The sequence below is a fragment of the Crocodylus siamensis genome, chromosome 4 (genome assembly GCF_052110815.1).
Source record: "Crocodylus siamensis isolate JL-2025a chromosome 4, ASM5211081v1, whole genome shotgun sequence".
Lineage (NCBI taxonomy): Eukaryota > Metazoa > Chordata > Crocodylia > Crocodylidae > Crocodylus > Crocodylus siamensis.
In genome coordinates this window covers 160601001-160623585 of record NC_143398.1, presented here as the reverse complement: position 1 = coordinate 160623585, position 22585 = coordinate 160601001, and the positions used below count along the sequence as shown (strand labels likewise).

The 22585-nt window shown below is 48.8% G+C and overlaps 1 protein-coding gene across 1 annotated transcript in view; it reads right to left on the bottom strand.

Moving 5' to 3' along the window:
• Nucleotides 1-3306: 3306 nt before the first annotated feature.
• The window catches only part of GPR179 (G protein-coupled receptor 179), a 56967-nt gene continuing 37688 nt past the window's right edge, over nt 3307-22585 (bottom strand). Inside the window, exons 12-14 of the mRNA XM_090044593.1 lie at nt 17932-18037; nt 13953-14099; nt 3307-12151 (exon numbers count right to left, since the gene is read on the bottom strand). Coding sequence (XP_089900719.1) covers nt 6488-12151; nt 13953-14099; nt 17932-18037 — 5917 coding nt within the window. The 3' untranslated portion in view covers nt 3307-6487. The remainder of the gene's footprint in view (nt 12152-13952; nt 14100-17931; nt 18038-22585) is intronic.

Sequence of the window (22585 nt, the reverse complement as noted above, 5' to 3'; positions counted from 1 at the left end):
TCTGTAGTCGCTTTTGATCTGCCCAGGGTCTCCCTTGGCAGTATCGTGGATGAGCAGCATGGAGCAGCAGTTAGAGAACCAGATGAGTCTTGATAATCCCTCCATAAGATCTCTGATCTGGGCTCCAGGGAAGCAGCAGACTTCTCGAGACAAGAAGTCAGGTCAGCAGATGGATCCTCCATCCCCTGCAGAAAGGAGTCTCCAACCACCACCAACTGTTGCTTCTTAGTGTTTGCTGTCTTGATCCTTCCCACCTTGGGGAGGCCTGTCCCGTCGTCTTCCACCAATGGAATGTGCTCCTCATCTTCTGTTGCTAGGGCTCCGTATCTGTTCTTTATATAAACTGTTCCCCCCAAATGGGACCAGGTGGAGCTGAAGACTTCTGCTTGCTGACAGAAGTCACAAGCTTCCAACTTCCACCCTCCCGGGAGTCCATGTCCTCTCTCTTCTCTAGTGCTGCCTCTAGCAATTCTTCTTCCACAGTCCTGAAGGTCTCCTTCAACATCGAATTGATGAACTCATGGTGGAGGACGTTTCAGAGCCTCACCACCTCTTCCTGTAGCTCTCTTGCTTGTTCCCTGAGAAACACTACCAGGAGGCACCATTCACACTGCAGGCACTCTCCCACCATGGAGAGAGTGGTTCATCTGGCCACCACTGCAAAGACCCTGCAAGCTGCAGTCCTCACAGTGCCAAACCTGAACCTGGGTAGAAGCCTCGATGGTGAACGGTCCTGCCTGGACAGAAACCTCATAGATAGGCAGTAGCAGTGGCTCTGGCATTGTGACATCCTCCAGCCATTTTCCTGGGTTTCTTAATCTGCCTCTTTGGTCCTACTGCCCTTCTTCCAAGCACACGTTAGCTAGCAAACTTGTCTAGAAGCTGGCTTGTTTACTGGTCCTTGGCCCCAAAGGGTTCCTATTTCCCTGCTTCCTAACACCAAACTGAAAGGCTTTCGGGGGCGGGGAGGGGACAGCAAACTGACCTGCAAACTGCTTGCCCTGCTTTCTCTGATTTTTTTATGGGGGTGGACAGAAACAAAGTGTGATACTTACTAGGGTTTTTCTGGCTCTTAGCCCTCAGCATCCTCCCATTATTTAGCCAGAGTTTGAAACTTGAGCGCTTTTCCAGTTTTGGCAAAGATGCTGACACCTTCTTTCAGTTTTAACTCTTTAAAGGTGAACAGTGTCAGAGAATCTTGCAGACATTACCTGCAATCTGTGACAAGCACATGGCAAAGGAGAATCTTTTGTAATCTATGCAAGAAAGACAAGTGGGTGAGGTGGGGAATGGAGCGGAAGGTGCCTGCCTTAAGTCAGATGCAGCAGATCAGTCGCAGAACTGGGGTTTAAACCCAAAGTCTCCTGATACCCTGTCCAGTGCCCTGTTTGCTAGGTAAGGAGTTAGCAACCTATGGCCCATGGATTTGTTCCAGCTGGCAAAGGTCAAACTCAGCTCAAGGAAGCATAGGGGGGATAGGATGGCAGAGACCTGTGCTAAGTTGCCTGTCCCTTCTGCAGCACTATCCTCAGCAGCTCTCCCTGTTGCTGTCTTGTGCCTGGGCTTCCCTTCCCCTTGGCAGTGAGGGTATCTGTAGCAAGGGTAAGCACAGGAGGCTTGAGCTTTCCTGGGGATGGATTTGTGGGTGCAGCAGGGTTGCCAACCCCTGTGCAAGACAATGCTCTCTAGTAATGGATATTTGTCAGTTGCACTGACTGCTGTTCATACAGAAGCTCAGTGTCCTTTCAGGAAAACCTGACCTGGGATTTCTTCAATTAATGAGTGTCTATGAGCACTGGGAATTAGATTTGATGGCCCAGGAGGCCCCTTCCCTTCCTAAGATCCTATATTAAATGTCTTTGTGGGATGGGAGGTGGGGAGGAGGAGGGATAAATGGCCTGAGATGAGTGTTGTGCATTGAGAAGCTTCCACTAGCTGTAGAAACTGCCTGGGAATAAACTAGGATGGATGAGCTTTCCAACTGATGCTCTTTTTGGACATATATAATGCGTAAGCAACCACATCTTCCCTCCGCTTCCAGCATCACCAAATCATTAGATGCAGGGGTAGCAGTGGACATAGTCTTCTTGGACTTCCGGAAGGCTTTCGACACTGTCTCTCACCCCGTTCTCATTAAGAAACTGGGGGACTGTGGTGTCAACACCCAAACAGTCAAATGGGTCACCAACTGGCTGGAGGGCTGCACCCAGAGAGTGGTAGTGGATGGGTCCTTCTCAACTGGGAAGGACGTGGGCAGTGGGGTTCCACAGGGCTCGGTCCTCGGGCCCGCACTGTTCAACATCTTCATCAGTGACTTGGTCGAGGGGGTAAAAAGCACCCTGTTCAAATTTGCTGATGACACTAAGATGTGGGGGGATGTGGGCACACTAGAAGGAAGCAACAGGCTACAATCGGACCTGGACAGGTTACAAGGGTGGGCGGACGAGAATAGGATGGGTTTCAACACAGACAAGTGCAAAGTGATGCACCTGGGGAGGAACAACCGGCACCATACCTACAGATTGGGGAACTCCCCTCTTGTCAGCACAGAGGTGGAAAAGGATCTTGGAGTCATCATTGACTCCAAGATGAACATGGGCCGGCAGTGTGGGGAGGCAGTCAGGAAGGCCAACCGTACCTTGTCATGCATCCACAGATGCATCTCGAGCAGGTCCGAGGAGGTGATCCTCCTCCTCTATGCGGCACTGGTCAGGCCGCAGCTGGAGTACTGCATCCAGTTCTGGACGCCGCACTTCAAGAGGGATGTGGACAGCATGGAGAGGGTCCAGAGGAGGGCCACTCGCATGATGAGGGGACAGCAGGGCAGGCCCTATGCGGAGAGGCTACGGGACCTGAACCTGTTCAGCTTCCAAAAGAGAAGGCTGAGGGGGATCTAGTGGCCTGTTATAAACTAGTCAGGGGGGATTAGCAGGCATTGGGGAGTCCCTGTTTCCCCAAGCACTGCCAGGAGTGACCAGGAATAACGGTCACAACAAGCTGGCAGAGGGTAGATATAGGCCAGATATCAGGAGGTGCTACTTCACGGTCAGGGCGGCTAGGATCTGGAACCAACTTCCAAGAGAAGTGGTGCAGGCTCCTACCTTGGGGGTTTTTAAGAGGAGGTTAGATGAACACCTTGCTGGGGTCATTTGACCCCAGTACTCTTTCCTGCCATGGCAGGGGGTCGGACTAGATGATCTGCTCAGGTCCCTTCCGACCCTAGAAACTATGAAACTATGGCTTTAACCACTCTACCATAAATTACAGTCAGTTACTCTGCCCATGTCTATAGATAATATTCTTTATTCTCTGTATATACATTTTCTTACATAATTGGATGATCTCATTGTTTGACATTCAGTGCTGAGCGAAGTCACAGACTGCACACTACAGCAATGCCACTTCCTAAGGACAGAGTGGAAGTAAAGGACAAGTTTGACAAAGAGAAGTGGGAGAAAATCTCAGTGCCCAGCAACAGATCAGGGATGAGGCTGAGGTCTTCACTTCTGTTTTCTCTGGTTTTTGCTGATCCCATCTGAATGGGACCAGAGGCAGGGATAACACACAGAGGATGCCGCTGTCCTGAACAGCCCTTAAACCCAGAGGGAAGGAGAAAGGGACAAAGGACCAGGTAGCTATGTCAGTAGAACCTGCATCTCTGTCCCAACCATTCCCCTACAGGCTCCCATGTGTATATGTAGAGCTACCTGCAAATGCCACTAGAATCACTGGTGAGCAGATCATTGAACTGGGACCTGTAAAATCTAACACCAGCCCCTGCTCTTCCATATTTCTTTCCTACTGGGTAAAGCTTTGCTTTGCATTTCCCTTCCTGCCCTGTTGGCCATAATCATCTCACATTCCATTTGCCACCACAGCTGAGAAGTACCGGGTCTCTGCCTGTGGAAGATCCAAAAGGGAGGAAGATAACTGCCTTCCTCTGTGTAGTTCCCATGCAGTTTGGGGGTAGGCAGCAAACTGTGGTCCTAGTGAAAGGGAGGCTCTGTCTTGAGACAGGCACAGGGTGCACAGATAGGCACTGTGCTGACTTCCCATATGCATGTCTGCCAGGGCACCTTGGTTCCCACCCAACAGCATCTCTGATCTCCTATCCCTGGAGTTTTTCTGACTGCATATTGCAAATGCACTTGCCCTATTCACTTGTGTGAACCCACTACATGCACAGCTTGAGGAGTCCTCTCATTGCTCCTTGCATTTTTGCTCCCAGAATGCTGCTCTTCCTTCCCTCCCCTACTTCCATCTGGAGCCTTCCCTCAGGCTGTGGGATGAGGTGCTTTTGGGGCTGTGCTTCCTAATGGCAGGTCTCGCATCTCCTCCCCACAAAGATTGGTAACAATGTGTGGATGCAAGTGTAGAACACAGGGCAGTCAAGGCATCCAGCATAAGGACATCATCTGGATGCTAGAAGTGAAGGCTTGCTATAGACAGTGAAAATACTGTTGGTAAAAGCTATTACACTTCCTGGATAGATTATAGTCTGACAGGAAGTTGACTGGAACCCTAGGCATCTTTGCACAGACTGCGAACACACACACACACACACACACACACACACACACACACACACACACACACACACACACACACACACACACACACACACACACACACACACACCCCCCCCGCCCCCAAACTGGTAGTGACAAAGTGCTTTGGAAAGTTAATGGTTTGTTAGTTAAGACCAGATCCCCTTATGGTCAAATTTCTGCAATAGTAACAACAGTGCCATGTAGCTAGTCCTTAACAGAGATTTCTAAAAGCAAAGCAGTGGAATGACCCAGGGGCTAGTTTACTTCCTGGGAGGATGGGCAGAGAGTTCTGGCAACAGAAAAGAGAAGCAGCTTTGGGAATCACTGAATTGCAGCATTCAGGTTTGGGGCCACCTTCATCAGACCACAGCAAAACAAAACTGGCAGGTTTGTTTTGGATCTGTGGAAGTCCCATGTGGGCAATTTAAAAATAACCACCTTTGAATCAGGGAAACAGACTGACATGGGATGGAGTCAGAACACAAGCAGCAGCTGTTCATCCCAAGCTCTAGAGCCTGACTGGCACTAAACTGGATACCTGCAATTGCCCTTCATTAAAATTAAGATAATGGCAGCACTGGAGGAGAGGGCAGGCTGGTTGTAGGCCATGTTGTAAAGCAGCTTTCCTCCTCTCTTTAATGCCATCTTTACACTCAGTCTTTCCCTGCATATCATTGGAACTGTTGTTTCACTTGACTCTGCTCAAAGAACAATATAGAGTTTGATGTTTGGAGCCTGATCCTGCCAATGATGACCCAGGATCCTCTATTTCCATTGGCTTCAAATCATTGCCCTACCAGTGAGCTGAGGTTGCTGTTTGGTAGATGATTCCCCTATTGCCCCTATTGCCCCATTCTCCCTGACCTTGCATTTTCTCCACTTGTCATCTCAAGTCAGCTGGTAATGATAGTTCTTTACTGCAAGAACTGCCTCCTTTCACGGGTCTGTATACCACCTTGCACTGTGGAGCACTGATCTTGATTGGCGCCATACTCCCCCTCCCCCCGACCAACCATAAACAGTAGCAGTCAATAGAAAGGTGCTCAGCACCTCGTTGGAGATGAGCATTGCAGGATGGGCCTTATACGTACGAGCGGAACAGAGGGTCGGTGAATTGAGGAAACAATAGAAGCATCAATGTAAATAGCTCAAGGGATCATTATGGGTCCCCAGAAGGTGAGGATGTGGCATTTTGTGTATAAGGTGCATCTCAATCTCTGGTTTCATTTCATTCCCTTTCCTGGTTGGACCCATTCATTAAATTTCCAGTCATTCTACGTATTTCAGACCATAACTTAACGTCAATGTAGCTGTAACCTTAAACTGGTTCGAACTGTATGCATAAGGATATGCAAGTCACTCTTTGTTGTACTGCAGACACGAGTCTCTTCCTTTGACTCTCTCTCTTGGATGTAACGCTATTCAACTTCTTGTTCACCTTGTGGTCAAGACTTTTTGTTTAGTGAATTACAGATTTTGCATCACACGAGTGGTTGGTGAAAGCGGGTGAGGCTGGTTTTGAGGATGGTCTGGATACTTTGATACCATGGGTTTGACAAAGGCAACTTTACACTACCCTGCTGCTACATGTTGACAAACAGAAGATGAAATGTGCAGAGTATCACAGCTGGTTTGGGTTTTTTTCTGTGAAGGCAGAAAGTCATGACTGTCCCTTGACAGCAAGTGGTCCATAGTGTGACTTCAGTCCCAAGCATGGTTCATATCCTCTGACTGAATTGACAAAGGGTAGCCTCATATGGGACATTGTCACACGTGCAATCTACCTGTAGTTTGGAATTCAGGTGCAGCCCTAATCCACATTTAGTGGACAGGCAGCAGGCTGTTTTAAGAATTGAAGTAGTCACTGGCTGAAGGCATCTTGCTGTCTTTTATAAAAAACCACCAGCCATATCTAGCTTCCCCCTGTGTGGAGCTGGCTACTTATAGTCCCATGGACAGATGTCTGTTTTGCTTTGGCTCAGGCCCTTGGCTTCCTCTCTCATTTTTTCTGCTGATTTGTTCTTAGTGTGCATGGCATGGATGGGACTAATGTCTTCGGCTTCCCAGGGACATGCCTTTAAGTTTTGGCTGGTTTCAGTGTGATCTGTCAGAGCCCCTTCCAGTATCCATGGACAGACGTCAGCCACCACTGTGCTGCCTTTGCTGAGATGTTTGGCCATGACTGGAGCCCCTTGCCAAGGGAGCACATCCACCATTGCATTGCTGCCTCTGCTCAGGGCCCTCAGAGACTGGGAGTCAGGCAGGATGCGATGAAGCGGCTGATGTGCAGCCTGGACTTGTCTGCTTGTGGGTTTGGATAGTTGGACTGCTGATGTCTCAGGGCCAGTTGCACTGGCTGCTTCTACAGCCTGCTTCTCCATCTGAACTGATGAAGCATCTGCTACATCCCATGGACATACTTCCTCTTTAATGCTTTTTTTTCCAACAGCTCCTGGCTCCACTGCTTCCCAAGGGCAAATATCTGACCTTTTGCTCTCAGCATTGTCAGATCTCTTTGATATGATTGCCCCAGGCACGGCTTTTATAGAGGAGTTGTCCATATCCAGGCTTTCCCAAGGGCAGATGGACTCTTGCAGAGTCTTCTTCTCTAGGTTTTTATATGTGATGTCTCCAGTTTTCCGTAAACCTGGTGTGTTGTTCTTTTTGGAAACCCTATCTGTATCCTCTCTCGATTGCCCTTGATCTGAAGAAGCCCCAGTCACTTCCTGGAGGCAAATTTTGCTTTTAATGCTGGACTCAGCCTCCTCAGTTTCCCAGGGACAAACCTCTGCCCTGTTGCTATCCACACTAACTGATTTCTTTGTAGAGCCTTTGGTTGGGTCTCTGTTTTTAGGGCTGGGTTGCACAGAGGATTCTTTCATGTCCAGGCTCTCCCAGGGGCAGATGACTTCCTGCTGGCTGCTCCCCTTCTCCATGGTTTTAGAGGGACCTGTTACATTTGTAATGCTCTTGCCCCCATTGGAAGATCTCTCTTTGTCTGGTTTTGTGACTCCTTTCTCAGGAGGAACTTCGCTCTCCTCCCAGGGGCATATTTCTGTTCTAACCTTGGAGTCTGCCTCCTCCACTTCCCAGGGACAAACCTCTGCCCTTTTGCTTTCAAGACTCTCCGATTTCCTTGACCCTGCTTTACTCAGAGCAGGGCTTTGTGCCCAGGGGTACGTAGACAATGCCTCCAGATCCGTGCTTTCCCATGGGCAGATGGCCTCTTGCTGACTCATCAGCTGCAGTTTTTTAGTTGTGGTTTCTCCAGTTTTCCTTGAATCTGGCCTTTTCAGTGCATCTTTGAGGTCTTCTTTGGTATCCTCACCTGTGTTCTTTCCAAGTTTCCCCTTACCTGTTAGAGGCTCCCTTCCTTCCCAGGGGCAATTAGTTTTTCCAATGCTGGTATCAACCTCTTCTGTTTCCCAGGGACAAACCTCTGCTCTTTTGCTTTCAGCACTCTCTGATGTCTTTGAAGCTGCTTTACTCAGACCAGGACTTTGTGCCTTAAGTTTTGTAGACAATTTCTCCATGTCCGGGCTCTCCCAAGGGCAGATGGCCTCTTGCTCACTGCTCCCCTTCTCTGGCTTTTTCAATATACTGCCTCCAATCTCCTTTGCCCTGGATGTCTTTGGGGAGATATCTTTGCTGGTTTTGGAAGTTCCATCTTTATCCTTTTTTAATTTTGCTTTATGTGATGGAGCTTCAGATGCTTCCCAGGGGCATATTTCTGCTTGAATGCTGGACTCCAGCTCTACACTTTCCCAAGGACAAACCTCTGCCCTTTTGCTCTCAAGGCTTTCTGATTTTTTGGAGATATCTTTGGACAAGAAGGAGTTTCTGGACCCTGGTTTCACTGAAAATTCGTTCATGTCTGTGCTCTCCCAGGGACAGATGGCCTCTCGTTGGTTGCTTAACTTCTCCAGTGCTGTAGAGGAACTTGCTAAGGCTGCTTGTGTTGTGATGCTCTTGTCTTCTTTGAAAGCTCCACCTGTGTCCTGCTTTCTCTCTCTTTCCACTGATGGACTTTCATCCATCTCCCAGGGGCATATTTCTGCTTTTATATTTGTGTCAGCTCCTTCCATTTCCCAGGGACAAATTTCTGCCTTCCTGCTCTCAGCACTTTCTGACTTCTTTGAAGGGATTTTAAACTGACGCTGTCTTTTTATGTTGGGATTGATGATGGAAACTTCCATGTCTAGGCTGCCCCAGGAGCTGGTTGAGTCTTGAGGGCTGGACCCATTCTTCTTTTTCAAAGTTGTGTCTTCACTCCCCCTAGATCCTTTCTTTTCCCCTTTTGAAGCTCTACCTATCTGCTGTTTTAACTTTTTTTTATCTGATGGGGTCTCACTCCCCTCCCAGGGGCATATTTCTGATCTAACCCTGGAGTCCACCTCCTCCATTTCCCAAGGACAAATCTCTGCCCTTTTGCTCTCAATACTCTCCGATTTCCGTGACCCCACCTTATGCAGACCAGGGCTTTGTGCATCAGGCTTTGCAGACAATGCCTCCATGTCCAGGCTCTCCCAAGGGCAGATGACCTCCCGCTGGCTGCTCCCCTTCTCCATGATTTTAGAGGGACCTCTTGCCTCTGGTGTGATGCTCTTCTTCCCTTTGAAAGGTTTCTCTTTGTCTGGTTTTGTAACTCCTTTCTCAGAAGGAGTCTCACTTTCCTCCCAAGGGCATATTTCTGCTCTAGCCTTGGAGTCTGCCTCCTCCACTTCCCAGGGACAAACCTCTGCCCTTTTGGTCTCAAGACTCTCTGATTTCCTTGACCCTGCTTTACTCAGAGCAGAGCTTTGTGTCTGGGGGGTTGCAGACAATGCCTCCATGTCTATGCTCTCCCATGGGCAGATAGCTTCTTGCTGGCTCATCAGCTGCAATTTTTTTTCTCTTGGACTCGGCCTTTTCAGTGTGTCTCTGTGGTCCCCTTTAGCGTCCTCACCTGTGTTCTTTCCGAGTTTTCCCTTACCTGTCGGAGACTCCCTCCCTTCCCAGGGGCAATTTGTTTTTCTAATGCTGATATTATCCTCCTCCATTTCCCAGAGACAAACCTCTGCTCTTTTGCTCTCAACACTCTCTGATTTCTTTGAAGCTGGTTTACTCAGACCAGGACTTTGTGCTTTAAGTTTTGTACACAATTCCTCCGTGTCCAGGCTCTCCCAAGGACAGACAACTTCTCGTTGGCTGCTCCCCTTTTCCAGTCTTGTAGAAGAACCTGTTGCTGCTGCTGGTAGGGGGGTGCTTTTGTTTTCCTTTGAAACCTCACCTTTGTCTTGTCTTGACTTCCCTGGATCTGGTGAAGCCTCAGTCATTTCCCAGGAGCCTATTTCTGCCTGAATGCAGGTTTCAATTTCCTTGGTTTCCCAGGGACAAACCTCTATCTTCTTGCTCTCCAGCCTATCTGTTTTTTTTGAAGAGGCTTCAGATAGATCTTGGCTTCTAGTACCAGGTTTTAGTGAAGGTTTATCCAAGTCCAGGGTCTCCTGGGGGTAGATAGATTCTTGGCTGCTCCCCTTCTCCATTGTTTTGCCTAGACCTGTTGTTGCTTTTTGCATCACGCTTCTGTCCTCTTTGGAAAGCTCTTCTTGTTTTTTTGATGGCATTCCAGCCCCCTGCCAGGGGCATATTTCTGATTTAACACTGGGTTTAGCCTCTGCAGCTGCCCGAGGCTGGGCTTCTGCCTTCTCGCTGCCCACATCTGGATCGATGTTGGACTGATCAGAGATTTTGTTCTTGGACTTGCTTAGTTTTTCTGGGACTCCATAAGAGGCTGTGGACTCCTGGGGACATGTGTTTTCCCACTGGCTTCTCATCTTTTCCAGATTGCTGTCTGTGGTATCTCTTGTGTCTTTCAGACTCCTCCTTTCTGTTCTGGCACTCCCTTTACTAGATGCTGATTCATCCTGGGGACCCTCTGGTTTCCCTTTGCTTACCTGTAATGGGCATGTTTCAAACCCTTTACTGGAATTATTGTTTTGCTGGTTTGGGATTGTCTCCTGTTCTTCCCAGGGGCAGATGGTTGCTTGCCTAATGACCATTTTCTGCTGGCTTTCATCGGGCCCTTTGGCTCTGTCATTTTGCTTGGCTGTTTCTCTGATAGCTACTGCTGATGTTTCTACCACTTTGGAATTATCTCTCCTACTGCTTCGGTCTTTGTCTTTCTTTTTCTGACTCCCCTCTCCCTCCTTCTTTCCCTTAATACTGCTGTTTGCCTTTGGTCGGTTAAGTGCTTTAATGGCAAGCCCTAAGCTCTTGAAGGAGTTTTTCCGGCACAGAAGTTTCAGATTTGGGGGGGCTGCTGAAGAGGTGCTTGGTTTCTTGGAGTCTCCTGGTTCAGTGGGCTTATCATGTTGATCCTGATTGCAAGCCTCTGCTTCCCAGGGAGATATTTCTGCAGCCACAGAGGATAGAGTTGTCAGTTTGTTCTTCCCTGTAGTGGATGACATTTGTGCACTGCCTTCTCTCTGCTCACTTCTTCCCTTGTCTGCTATTTCAGCTTTCCTTGGCAGCTTCTCCACCTCCCAGGTGTTTAGGAACTCCGGGGCCTCTTTTGCATCCTTACCACCAGCATCTGTAGGAGACTGCTTTTGCTCCTGGACGTTCCAGGGAGCCACCGCGCTCTTTTCAAGGCTGTGAGACAAGCTTTGGTACCTGATGGGCGGCTCTGGCGGTGTCCTCTTGCTGGGAGGGTGAATCCTCCCAGACAAGTGAGAGCTGTCGACACTGATGCTCTTTATAGGAGCATATGTGACATGTTTCTGTGACTTGCTCTCTGACACGGGCTCTTCTACCTCCCAGGGGCAAACTTCAGCTTTATCGAAACTGTCTTGTAGGAGAGTGCTCAGAGTCCCTTCTGATACATTCTTGCTCTCTGGCTGCTTTGTGGTCTGGTTGGCAGCCTCCCCACCATCTGTATACCTCAAGCACTGCATTTCAGGAGTGGAGGCTCCCTCTTCTATCTTCTTCTCTTCTCTAGTTTGTTGGTAGCTGTCTTCCAAATATGCCCGGCTAGGCAGCAGCAGGGCCTTTTCTTTTGCACTGGTGATGACACTGAGAGATTTCTGCAGTGGGGATGGCTTTGGGTGAAGGGGTCTTTTGTCTGCTGAAAGGTTGTGAGCACTGGCAGACTTGTAGACCAGGGGGGCTGAGTCAGGGGAGTCACTGTTGGATCTCTCTGAGGCTTTTTTGGCTAGATTTTTCCTCATTAAGGAGTCCAGCAATGAGGGATCTTTGCAGGTGCTCTCTCTTCTGGGTGGGGAGCTGTCCTTGGGGTCCTGTACATGGTCATAAGTGCTGTGAGACTTCCTCAGAGAGACGGGTTTGCGCTTTGAAGGATCATCTTTCATCTTCATGCTCGAGCTGCCAGAGTCTAGAAGTCTCCTTTTGTAGGAACCTGAATGACTCCTGCTGCCTCCCGTGAGGGAGCCGTCCTTCTCTTCTTTGCGAGACATGGACTCGGGTAACTCGGTGATGCGCCTCATGAAGGAACGACCCAAGCCCTTCTTGGAGCTCCTCTTTTTCTGAAGGTGAGGGTTGTTGGCAGTCATCTTCTTTGTCTTGTGGACCTCCAGTTGCGTGTAAAGCTTCTTCAGTTCCTCCTACAGGTTATGTGGATTTAGAGAAGCCAGAGCAGAAAGGAGAAAAAAGGCAACACACACACACATACACAAATATATATATATATATATATGTTAGCTCCTCTTCAATCAAAGGGTAATAATACTGTGGGGTAGGGGTGTCTGTGAAAACTGGGCCAAGCACACCATCCCAAAGTGCAGGCCTCAACCTTTTTGAGGTGAGGAACCACCTCTGAAGGCGGTAGACGACCCAGGCCTCTAAATGGGATCTGGGCAGGGGAGGGCAACAAAGTGTTACATTTTTTACGCAAATTCCATCAAATGTTGGTCAAAAATTTTATCAAGAGAAAATATGCATTTTTCAATGGATGGATTTGCATGTTGTTGTTGTTGCCAACAATGCATGTTTTCATTTTTAAAAAATGCTTGGAAATGAAAGCATTCCAATTTTTGGGCACAAAACGGGGAGCTGTCTGTCTGATGGCTGCCACACAGTTTCTTGGGAGTTGTTGGGTTGCCTTATGTCTGTTCTCCCAAGATCCCCTGCAGCCACGCTACAGCCAGGATCCACCCTACCAAGACTATGGTAAGAGGTGGTCTGGGAGATCCGGTCTGACTAGGGAGCTGGGCCTATGGAGGAGACTGGGAATCTGCAGCAGCGTGGTGTCAGGGACTAATTTTGCTACTGCTGTTTTTGACCAGAACGTTAGAATTTTGTTTTTCAACATGTCAATATTTTCCACCGATAATTGATTCATCTTCTGATTGTCTATGGTTACAACAGCAGGGATTGCATTTTTGGAACCTTCTTTACCAGCCCATGACTTGTCCAGCTGCTGACAGGGTGGGCTGACCCAAGGGAGGGCTTGGTATCTTACTTCAGAGAGTAATGCAACTTCCCAAAGTGAGATAATACATTTGATCCAACTCAGGACTGTGCCATGTTTGCTTCTCTCTTCTCTCCAGTGGGCATTGCTAAGCCCTGATTTCCAATTGCTTGGCTGAGCTTAACATCACTTTAAGTGATCACATTAGATACCCAAATCCTATTGGAATTCAAGAGGATATTTGAAGTGCCTATGAATATCTCCCTGTCCTCCAGAAGGCACGTCATCCGCAAGACTATTTTTCCCTGTGATTGGGATTTATATAGAGGGCATCTGATGTAGCTCTGGATTTCCCATAGGGAAGGAGAAGCTCAGCTGAGGTAGCATACGGCTACCCATTGTAAAAGGCCCATTTATTTATCCAGGATATGAACCTATTGTTAAAACAAATAATTAAGGAATGAAGGTGCTGAGTCCACATGGCTCCTGATAAAGCCAACCAGACTTAGACCCTTTAGATGCTTTCTGTGTCTGAGAAGAGATTCCTTGTCACGAACCCCACCAGCTGTACAGAAAACCCTTTGCTTTTGAACAGATGCAGTGCTGTCTCCTTGAGCAAGGCAGACATTCCCAAAAGGTCTCCAGACTTGTCCTGCAGCTGTTAGGCATGGAAACAGGCCAATGGGATGCCAAGATTAAACCTTGAGGGAAGTTTGAACTGACCTGGTCCTTGTCCCTGGCTGTTAACTCTGGAGAATAATTAGCCTTACTAATTGCTTCATGACCAACCATTCTGGGACTGCTGATAGAGACAGACTGAGCAAGGTCCCCTCCCCTACTACTCCTCCACCCCACCACCACCTCACCCGAAGGGCCTGTATAACCCTCTCCACCCCTTTGGTTTTGCTTCATGAGAAAGACTGCAAAAGGCAACTCTTACTCTGCACAGTTCTGTATAGCTATCGTCAAAAGAAGGTCCTGAGTGTGCCACCCACCCGAATGTCATCGGGGTCGAGGCTGTGCTCGCTCCACGCCGATGTGATGCTGCTGTTCAGGTAGGAGCCCGAACGCCTCATGTCCAGCTCGTCCTCGTAGACTTCCGCTGCGATCTCCTCCCTCAGGGGTGATCCTGCATGCAAGAACTGAGGGCAGAGGTTGGTTATGGGAGCTTGGAGCCCTTGGTAAGCTGGTAGATGGTAGTTTCAGAGGGGTCTGAAGGATGGAGGCACACATGCCATTATGAGGGGCTGGCATCCTTTGGAAGCTCCCATGTCACCTCATAGACTTGCCTCTAACTGCACAGAGCAGGTGTCCACAAATCAACCCACCACTGCCGACCCTCAAGACTTTTCATGGACTCCCACTCCTTACATCCTCAGCCTCAACCTTTTAATTGAAAACACTTTAACAGTGTGCAGGGCTAGTGTGAACTACAGATCACTTAGCAGGGCCACTGGTGGCCTATTGACCACCCTTTGGGAACCAGTGATGCCTTTGTTCCAATGATATTGGTAAGGCCAGATCCTGTTCCATTTATGAGGTACTTAAATGTAATCCTAGCCTGCCCTCCTTAAGTCTCGTAGAAAACCATGAATGCACCATGCTGCCATTTTAGTTTGAAGACTAAGTCTTCAGAACCTAGCCATGTTTTGTCATAACTTTTCAGGGACTACTGCACCTGGCAGCACAGTTTGGGCAGGAGGTGAGCAGCCAGCAGTGGCAAAAGAGCAGGTTAGGGACTATTTAGAAAAGCTGGATATGTACAAGTCCATGGGGCCAGATGGGATACACCCGAGGGTGCTGAGAGTGTTGGCTGAGGTGATTGCAGAGCCACTGGCCATTGTCTTTTAAAACTCATGGTGATCAGGAGAGGTCCTGGACAATTGAAAATGGGCAAATACAGTGCCCATGTTTAAGAAAGAGAAGGAGGATCCAGGGAACTACAGATCAATCAGCCTCACCTCAGTCCCTGGAAAAATCATGGAGCAGATCCTCAAGGAATCAATTTCTAAGCACTTGGAGGAGAAGAAGGCGATTAGGAACAGTCAGGATGGATTCACCAAGTCATGCCTGAACAATCTGGTTGCCTTCTGTGATGAGATGACTGGCTCTTTGGATGTGGGGAGACCAATGGATGTGATATACCTTGAATTTAGCAAGGCTTTTGATACCGTCTCCCACAGGTTCTTGCAAGCAATCTAAGGAAGTAAAATCTGGATGAATGGATTGTAAGGTGGATAGAATACTGGCTGGATCATCAGTCAGAGGGTAGTAGTCAATGTTTCGATGTCTAGTTGGCAGCTGGTATCAAGTGGAGTGCCCCAGGGATTGGTCCTAGGGCTGGTTTTGTTCAATATCTTCATCAATGACCTGGAAGATGGGATAGAGTGCATCCTCAGCAAGTTTGCAGATTACACCAAGCCTGGGGGAGTAGTAGATACACTGGAGGGTAGGGCTAGGATTAAGAGAGACTTAGAGAAATTGAAGGATTGGACCAAAAGAAATCTCATGAGGCTCAATATGGAAAAGTGCACAAAGTCCTACACTTAGGATGGAAAAGTCCCATACAACGGTACAGGCTGGGGACTGACTCACTAAGCAGCACCTCTGCAGAAAAGGACCTGGGGGTTACAGTGGACAATAAGCTGAATATGAGCCAACAGTGCACCCTTGTTGCTAAGAAGGCTAATGGCATACTGGACTGCATTGGTAGGAGGGTTGCCAGCAGATCAAGGGAAGTGATAATTTCCCTCTATTCAGCACTGGTAAGGCCACATCTGGAGTACTGTGTCCAATTTTGGGCACCCCACTACAGAAAAGATTTGGACAAATTGGAGTGAGTCCAGTGGATGGCAACAAAAATGGTGAGGGGGCTGGGGCACATGGCTTCTGAGGAGAGGCTGAGGGGACTGGGCTTATTTAGTCTAGAGAAGAAAAGACTGAGAAGGGATTTAACAACAGCCTTCAACTACCTGAAGGGTGGTTCCAAAAAGGATGGATTGAGACTGTTTTTAGTGGTGGCAGATGCCAGAAACAAACAGCAATGGTTTCAAGTTGCAGCAAGGGAAGTTTAGGTTAGATATTAGGAAAAAACTTTCTCACTAGGAGGATAGTAAAGCACTAGACCAGGTTATCCAGAGGGGTTGTGGAATCTCCATCCTTGGAGGTTCTTAAGACCTGGTTTTTAAGACCTGGCTCATCCTTGGCTGGGATGATCTAGTTGGTGATGGCCCTGCTTTGAGCAGGGGGTTGGACTAGATGACCTCCTGAGGTCTCTTCCAGCCCTCATTTTCTATGATTCTATGACTAGGATCACACGCATGTGCCAAATCCACTTTGGCATCTAAGAAGTGCAGTAGGATCTGGCCTTGAGTTTTTCCTCCTCACTTAAGTCCCATCCACACACCACTTTGCTTGTGTGCAGAAGTGCTGGCAACTCAAGTTTGTGTGGCTAAACTCTGGGTAATGGGCTAGCACTCGTTTGAAGCCTAGCTTGTAAATGGTCATGAATTTCAGTTCAGGAATTCTCTGATGAAGACAGTGTCCTTGACCAATGCTGGTGTGTTGAAACTACAGTATTTCACATAACTGTGTCCCTTTCAACAAACTCCTGATGAGGCACAAGCAGGGAGATTGCTCCAATTTCCTGTCCACTTACTGGGCAGATAGCTGCATAGCCTGAGCTCTCAAGGTTCATGCATCTGGCAATTTAGTTTGTCTTGCAGTTGTGAAATGTAGGGCTTCCAAACTGCTTGCCACACAGAGCGTGCCTGGGAGACCCAGCTCCAACCAGCCCTGCTTCCCCGACTGGAAGCCTGGGGAACTCGGAGTCAAGCACTGTAGCTCCATGCTGTGAAGCTCTCGGGGCTTCCTCCTCCCTATGAGGCTCATAGTGAATCTGCTGCTTAAGCTCCAACTCATTGGGAAATGAACTACACAAAATGTTTCAATCTGGAGTAGCTTCAGCTTTTCCTTTTATGTGAGATATTTCAAAATGTATGAAGTTTTGCTCCAAAATAGAGCATATTTCTCTCCCCTTTGGAATTTCCTCTGTAACAGTAATTCTAACTCTCAACTACCTCTTAACACAGCTGCCCTGTCCTCTGAGTAGCACCACTCCTGTGCTGCCAGTCCTCCAGGATCTTCCCACAGTTCCCCTGTGCACCCAGAAAAGACGGGTTCTCTTACAGTTGACTAGGGAAGAGTTCCTAGAGTGGCTCAGCTTCCTGCAATGCTAAGAAACTGCAGAGCGGTCTTTGCTGCTGTAACCTGCTTCATTCCCTCCAGTCTCAGATTAGGGAGGCAGCACAAGGATATATCTGCCCTGCTGTTTCCAGCTTCAGCTTCTGCAAAGCATTTACCCCTTATGGCAGGGCTGTTCCCAGCCTGCAGAGCTCCTGGTGGGCCAGGACTTCTAAAGCAGGTCTTGTTGGTGGGGGAGTGAGGGGGCTGTACCAGAATCCAGGGCTACGGGGCCCCACTGAGTATGGCCATTGGCCGCAGGGGGCCAAGTGATGGCTGTGCCAGCACATCCCCACTTGCTCTGCTGCTGCCTGCCCTGCTGCCATAGTCACAACCTCCTGTACCACTGGCCCCACTGCCATCAGGTCCAGACCTGGCCCATGGGGAACCCTGCAGTCCAGGTCCAGCCCAGGGGACAGGGTGAGTTTGACACCTGGCTGGGGTCATCTGACCTCAGTCCTCTTTCCTGCCGGGGGCAGGGGGTCGGACATGAGATCCGTTGTGGTCCCTTCCGACTACAATCTATGAATCTATGAAATCCTGCCTTACAGGAAAGTATGTTCACAAGGAGCAGGCAGCTGTAAAGGGTGAGCTTATAAAGGATGAGGATTAGAGGGAACCCACCCCAGAGGGAAAAAGGCGAAAAAGCAGTGTTGCTTTTTTCAGCCTCTACAGGGGAAATACTGCAGGAAGGAGGCCAGCATAGGGGTTGGGGAGCACACAGGAGGTTACCTTCGGGATGAAGAGCAGTGCCAACGTCATGGTGATCGTGACATGAGTGTGGATGAAGAACAGTAGCAGCGTCCAGTCGGGGTGCAGGGAAGGGACCATGACAAACCTAGAGAGGGACCAGGGAGAGGCCATCACTTCCTGTTTCCTCCCTAACGCTTCAGACAGTAGACTCCTACCTGCAGTAGGTGTTATGCAGCAAAAGGCCCAAATCCCAAACCAGCTGCAGTCAAGGGAAAGAGATTGGGACTCTTTTTATTTGATCAGGACTTCAATGAGGCACAAAAAAAACTTTGGTTCTGATTCCCTGTCAATCTCCACCTTGTGCGGTCATAGACATTGGGGCCCAACATTGTGATGCCAATCTGCTAGTGTATAAATGCAAGCTATACAGCAGTGGTGAATTGGACCCCTGACATTGAAATCTGGATATTCAGTCCCTGGAATAACTTGTCACTGTGGTCGTATTAGTAGGCACCCTGAATCCCCACCAAAGTCCCATAGATTTGTATACAAATCACTTGGGCGAATTCATTGTCTGATAAGGCGTAATGAGTCATTTACAAACGTGCATGCCTACTAGATCTCAAGGAAACTTAAGCCTAATAATTAGTTGGCTTAAAGGGTCCTGACCAGCTGATGCTTGCAAAGCACTGCATACTCTGTGGCTCTTCTTGGCTCAACAAGACATAGATGATCAACTGTTCAGTGTTGCACAATTGTCTTTTTTGTTGGGATTAAGTGCAGATCAGAATGCAAAGCAGAAGTCTTTGATTATTTTTCCTCCTCATAGTCATGTCATACTTATACAGTGAACACTTTGCATTTTTTAACCCAAAAATTGCACACTAAGTATTATCTACAGAGTCAAACCATTCTTATATATAGGGAGCCAGAATGGGTACAGTTTGCATTTGGAATTTTTGTAATATATTCTTTTCTTTATTACAAATACTTTATTGTAATTTTTTTCTGTCCTGAGCCGGTGTGCAAAAGACATTGCATGAACAGCTGGAAGTGACTGAGTGCTGATAATTAACCACATGTAGATAATCAGTCACCATTCCAATCCCCTTTAAAGTGATGAGTTAACAAGATTTTACTGTATGGGTATTTCTGTCTCATGAACTGCAAACTGATTAATGAATATGGGAACAAGTCCTAAAGCTCCTCATCAACTGTAACTCAGCCCAGCTCCCATTGCAAATGTTCCCACATCTGCTTCTGTGGAACTCTGACCTCTGCCCCTGGAATGGCAGCCTGTGGGTGCAGGCACATCTACTCCAGGACACTGGAGTAGATGGATCTCAGGTTCTGATCTAGCCTGACTTCCTATGTTCAGTAAGCCTGATTCTTTCTTATGTGAATCAGAACTAACTCCAGTAAACCAGCGGTATACACTGAGGAAGTGCAACAATGGAGGCGAGAATGAATCCCAGTAAGAGTTCTATCCAATTCAAAAGCAAAACAAGTGAAGTCAGCAGAATTGGGTGTGTTTCATTAATGTATTGTCAGGCTCCTTCACTGGGCAAAACTGGGACAGCCAATCCAGTCTGGGAAATGCCCCCAAAATGAGGACAACCCCCTCCCCAGCCTGTGCTTACTCTCCTGCTGATCTGCATGTATGTATACTCAGCAGAGATTAATATCAAGGGCTTTTCATCAGTAGGTTTCAGAGTGCTTTAGAGGTGAAACTGAATCACTGACTCTGTTTTGCAGATGGGGAAACTGAAGCACAGGGGTGGGAAGTGGGTGTTTGAACTTGCTCACGTGGCCAGTAGCATAATTGGAAATAGATAACCTGCCTCCTGAGCCCCAACCCACTACTGTACCAGAAAGCCACGGTGCCTGTCTTCTTTAGATAAGAATCATCTCAGAACCTCTCCCTGTGTAGTGCACAAGGAAGCAAAGTGACTTGCCCATGCTCAGTTGGTGATGCCTGGGGACCTCCATTCCCTTTTTCTACCCATGGGAGAGCCCTCCCTCTTTTTGCTGAGGATAGAACCAAGATAGGCTGTACAGGAGGGATAGGACAGGGAGGAAAGGCGGGGGTGTGGCGCTCTACGTCAAAGAACAATTCACATCCTCAGCGAGCAGTACCAGGTCAGAGGAGGGGAAGACTGAAATGCTCTGGGTCTGAATACAAGGGGGTTGTGGGGAAAGGGACTTAACGGTGGGGGTCTACTACAGACTACCCAACCAAGGGGAAGAGCTGGACTGGGAAGCAGTTAAGTCAAATTGCGGAGGCAGTTAAGTCAAGGGGATGTGGTCATCATGGATGACCTAAACTATCTGGACATCTGCTGGGAAGAGCAGTCAGCCAGATCTGACTGCTCACGTAGGTTCCTAACCGTGTTACAGGACCTCCATCTAACCCAGGAGGTGCACAGTCCCACCAGGGGAAATGCCTTGTTAGACCTGGTCCTGGCCACAAGCGATGACCTGGTGAGGGCACTGTGGGTGCTCGATTACCTGGGTGACAGTGGTCATCTCCTGCTGGTATTCACCATCCAGCACAGGGTGGCAAAGGCCTGCAGCAAGGCAGCAGCCCTGGATTACAGGAGGGCGGATTTCATTGAGCTAAAGAGAGTAATTGGGGAGGCACTGAGGTCCCGGGGGGGAAGGGGAGTTGGGAGTCCAAGAAGAGTGGTCGTTTCTGAAGGAGATGGTCCTCCAAGCCCAAAGGGTGGCAATCCCCACAGGGATCAAAGGGGGCAAGAGTGCTCAGAAGCCCCCATGGCTCACCAAAAGCATCCAGGAATGTCTCAAAGCTAAAAAGGAGGTGTACACCCAATGGAGGGTGGGGGCGGCCATCACCAAGAAGGGCTATTCCTCTGTTGCTTGGGGCTGCAGGGGGGCAGTCAGGAAGGCTAAGGCGGAGATGGAACTGGGACTAGCGACCTTGATCAAAGATAACAAGAAATCCTTTTTTAAATACATAGGGGGTAAAAAGAAGGTTCCAGGTAATGTTGGGCCTCTGCAGGACACACTGGGAAATTTGGTGGTCCCACCAGATGACAAAGCTAACCTATTTAAGAATTTCTTTGCCTCCATTTTTCTGAGCAGGGACCAGGTCATTCCCCACACCGGGATCCCCAGTGGTCCCAGGGGAGGTGCTGCCAGGCACAGGGTCAGAGAGGACCTAGTCAGGGAACTTCTGGTGGGTCTAAACGTGTTCCAGTCAGCAGGTCCTGACAATCTCCACCCCAGAGCGCTGAGGGAATTAGCAGAGGTCATTGCAGGACTCCTGGCACAGCTTTACGAGCACTTGTGGTTCTCTTGTGAGGTGCCAGAGGACTGGAAAAGGGCCAAGATGGTCCCCATTTTCAAAAAAGGGAGGAAGGAGGACCCAGGAAATTATAGGCCTGTTAGTCTTACCTCAGTCCTGGGGAAGCTCTTTGAGAAAATTATCCAGGTGCACCTCTTGGAGGAGAAATCAGGGGAGTGTATGCTTAGGGGCAACCAACATGGGTTCATTAGAGACAGGTCCTGTCAGACCAACCTGGTGGCCTTCTACGAGCAGGTCACAAAATCCTTGGACGCAGGTGTCGCAGTGGACATAGTCTTTCTGGACTTTAGGAAGGCCTTCAACATTGTCTCTCACCCCATTCTTGTTAAAAATTAAGAGATTGCAGTGTCAATGCCTACACAGTCAGATGGGTCGCCAATTGGCTGGAGGGCCAGAGCGTGGTGGTCGATGGGTCTTATTTGACCTGGAGGGATGTGGGCAGTGGGGTCCGCCAAGGCTCGGTCCTCAGACCCACACTGTTCAACATCTTCATCAGTGACTTGGATGAGGGGGTGAAAAAAACCTTGTTCAAATTTGTGGATGACACTAAGATGTGGGGAGAAGTGGGCACACTAGAAGGGAGGGACAGGCTGCAATTGGATCTGGACAGGTTGCAGGGATGGGAGGATGAGAATAAGATGGGATTCAATACTGACAAGTGCAAGGTGCTGCACCTAGGTAGAAACAACCAGCAGCATACCTACAGGCTGGGGAACTGCCTTCTCAACAACACAGCAGCTAAAAGGGATCTTGGAGTTATTACAGACTCCAAGATGAACATGGGCCGCCAATGTGGGGACACAGTCAGGAAGGCCCACTGCACCTTGTCATGCATCCACAGATGCATCATGAGCAGGTCCAAGGAGGTGATCCTCCCCCTCTATGCGGCACTGGTCAGGCCGCAGTTGGAGTACTATGTCCAGTTCTGGGTGCTGCACTTCAGGAGGGATGTGGACAACATTGAGAGGGTCCAGAGGAGGGCCATTCGCATATCAGGGGGCAGCAGGGCAGGCCCTACGAGGAAAGGCTACGAGACCTGAACCTGTTCAGCCTCCACAAGAGAAGGCTGAGAGGGGATCTGGTGGCCATCTATAAACTGGCCAAGGGAGACCAGCAGGCAATGGGAGAGTCCCTGTTCCCCCGAGCACTACTGGGAGTAACAAGGAATAACGGCCATAAGTTGATGGAAAGTAGATTCAGGCTAGACATCAGGAGGTGCTACTTCACAGTCAGGGCAGCTAGGATCTGGAACCAACTTCCAAGGGAAGTGGTGCTCACTCCTACCCTGGGGGTCTTTAAAAGGAGGCTAGATAGACACCTTGCCAGGGTCGTTTGACCCCAATACTCTTTCCTGCCCGTGGCAGGGGG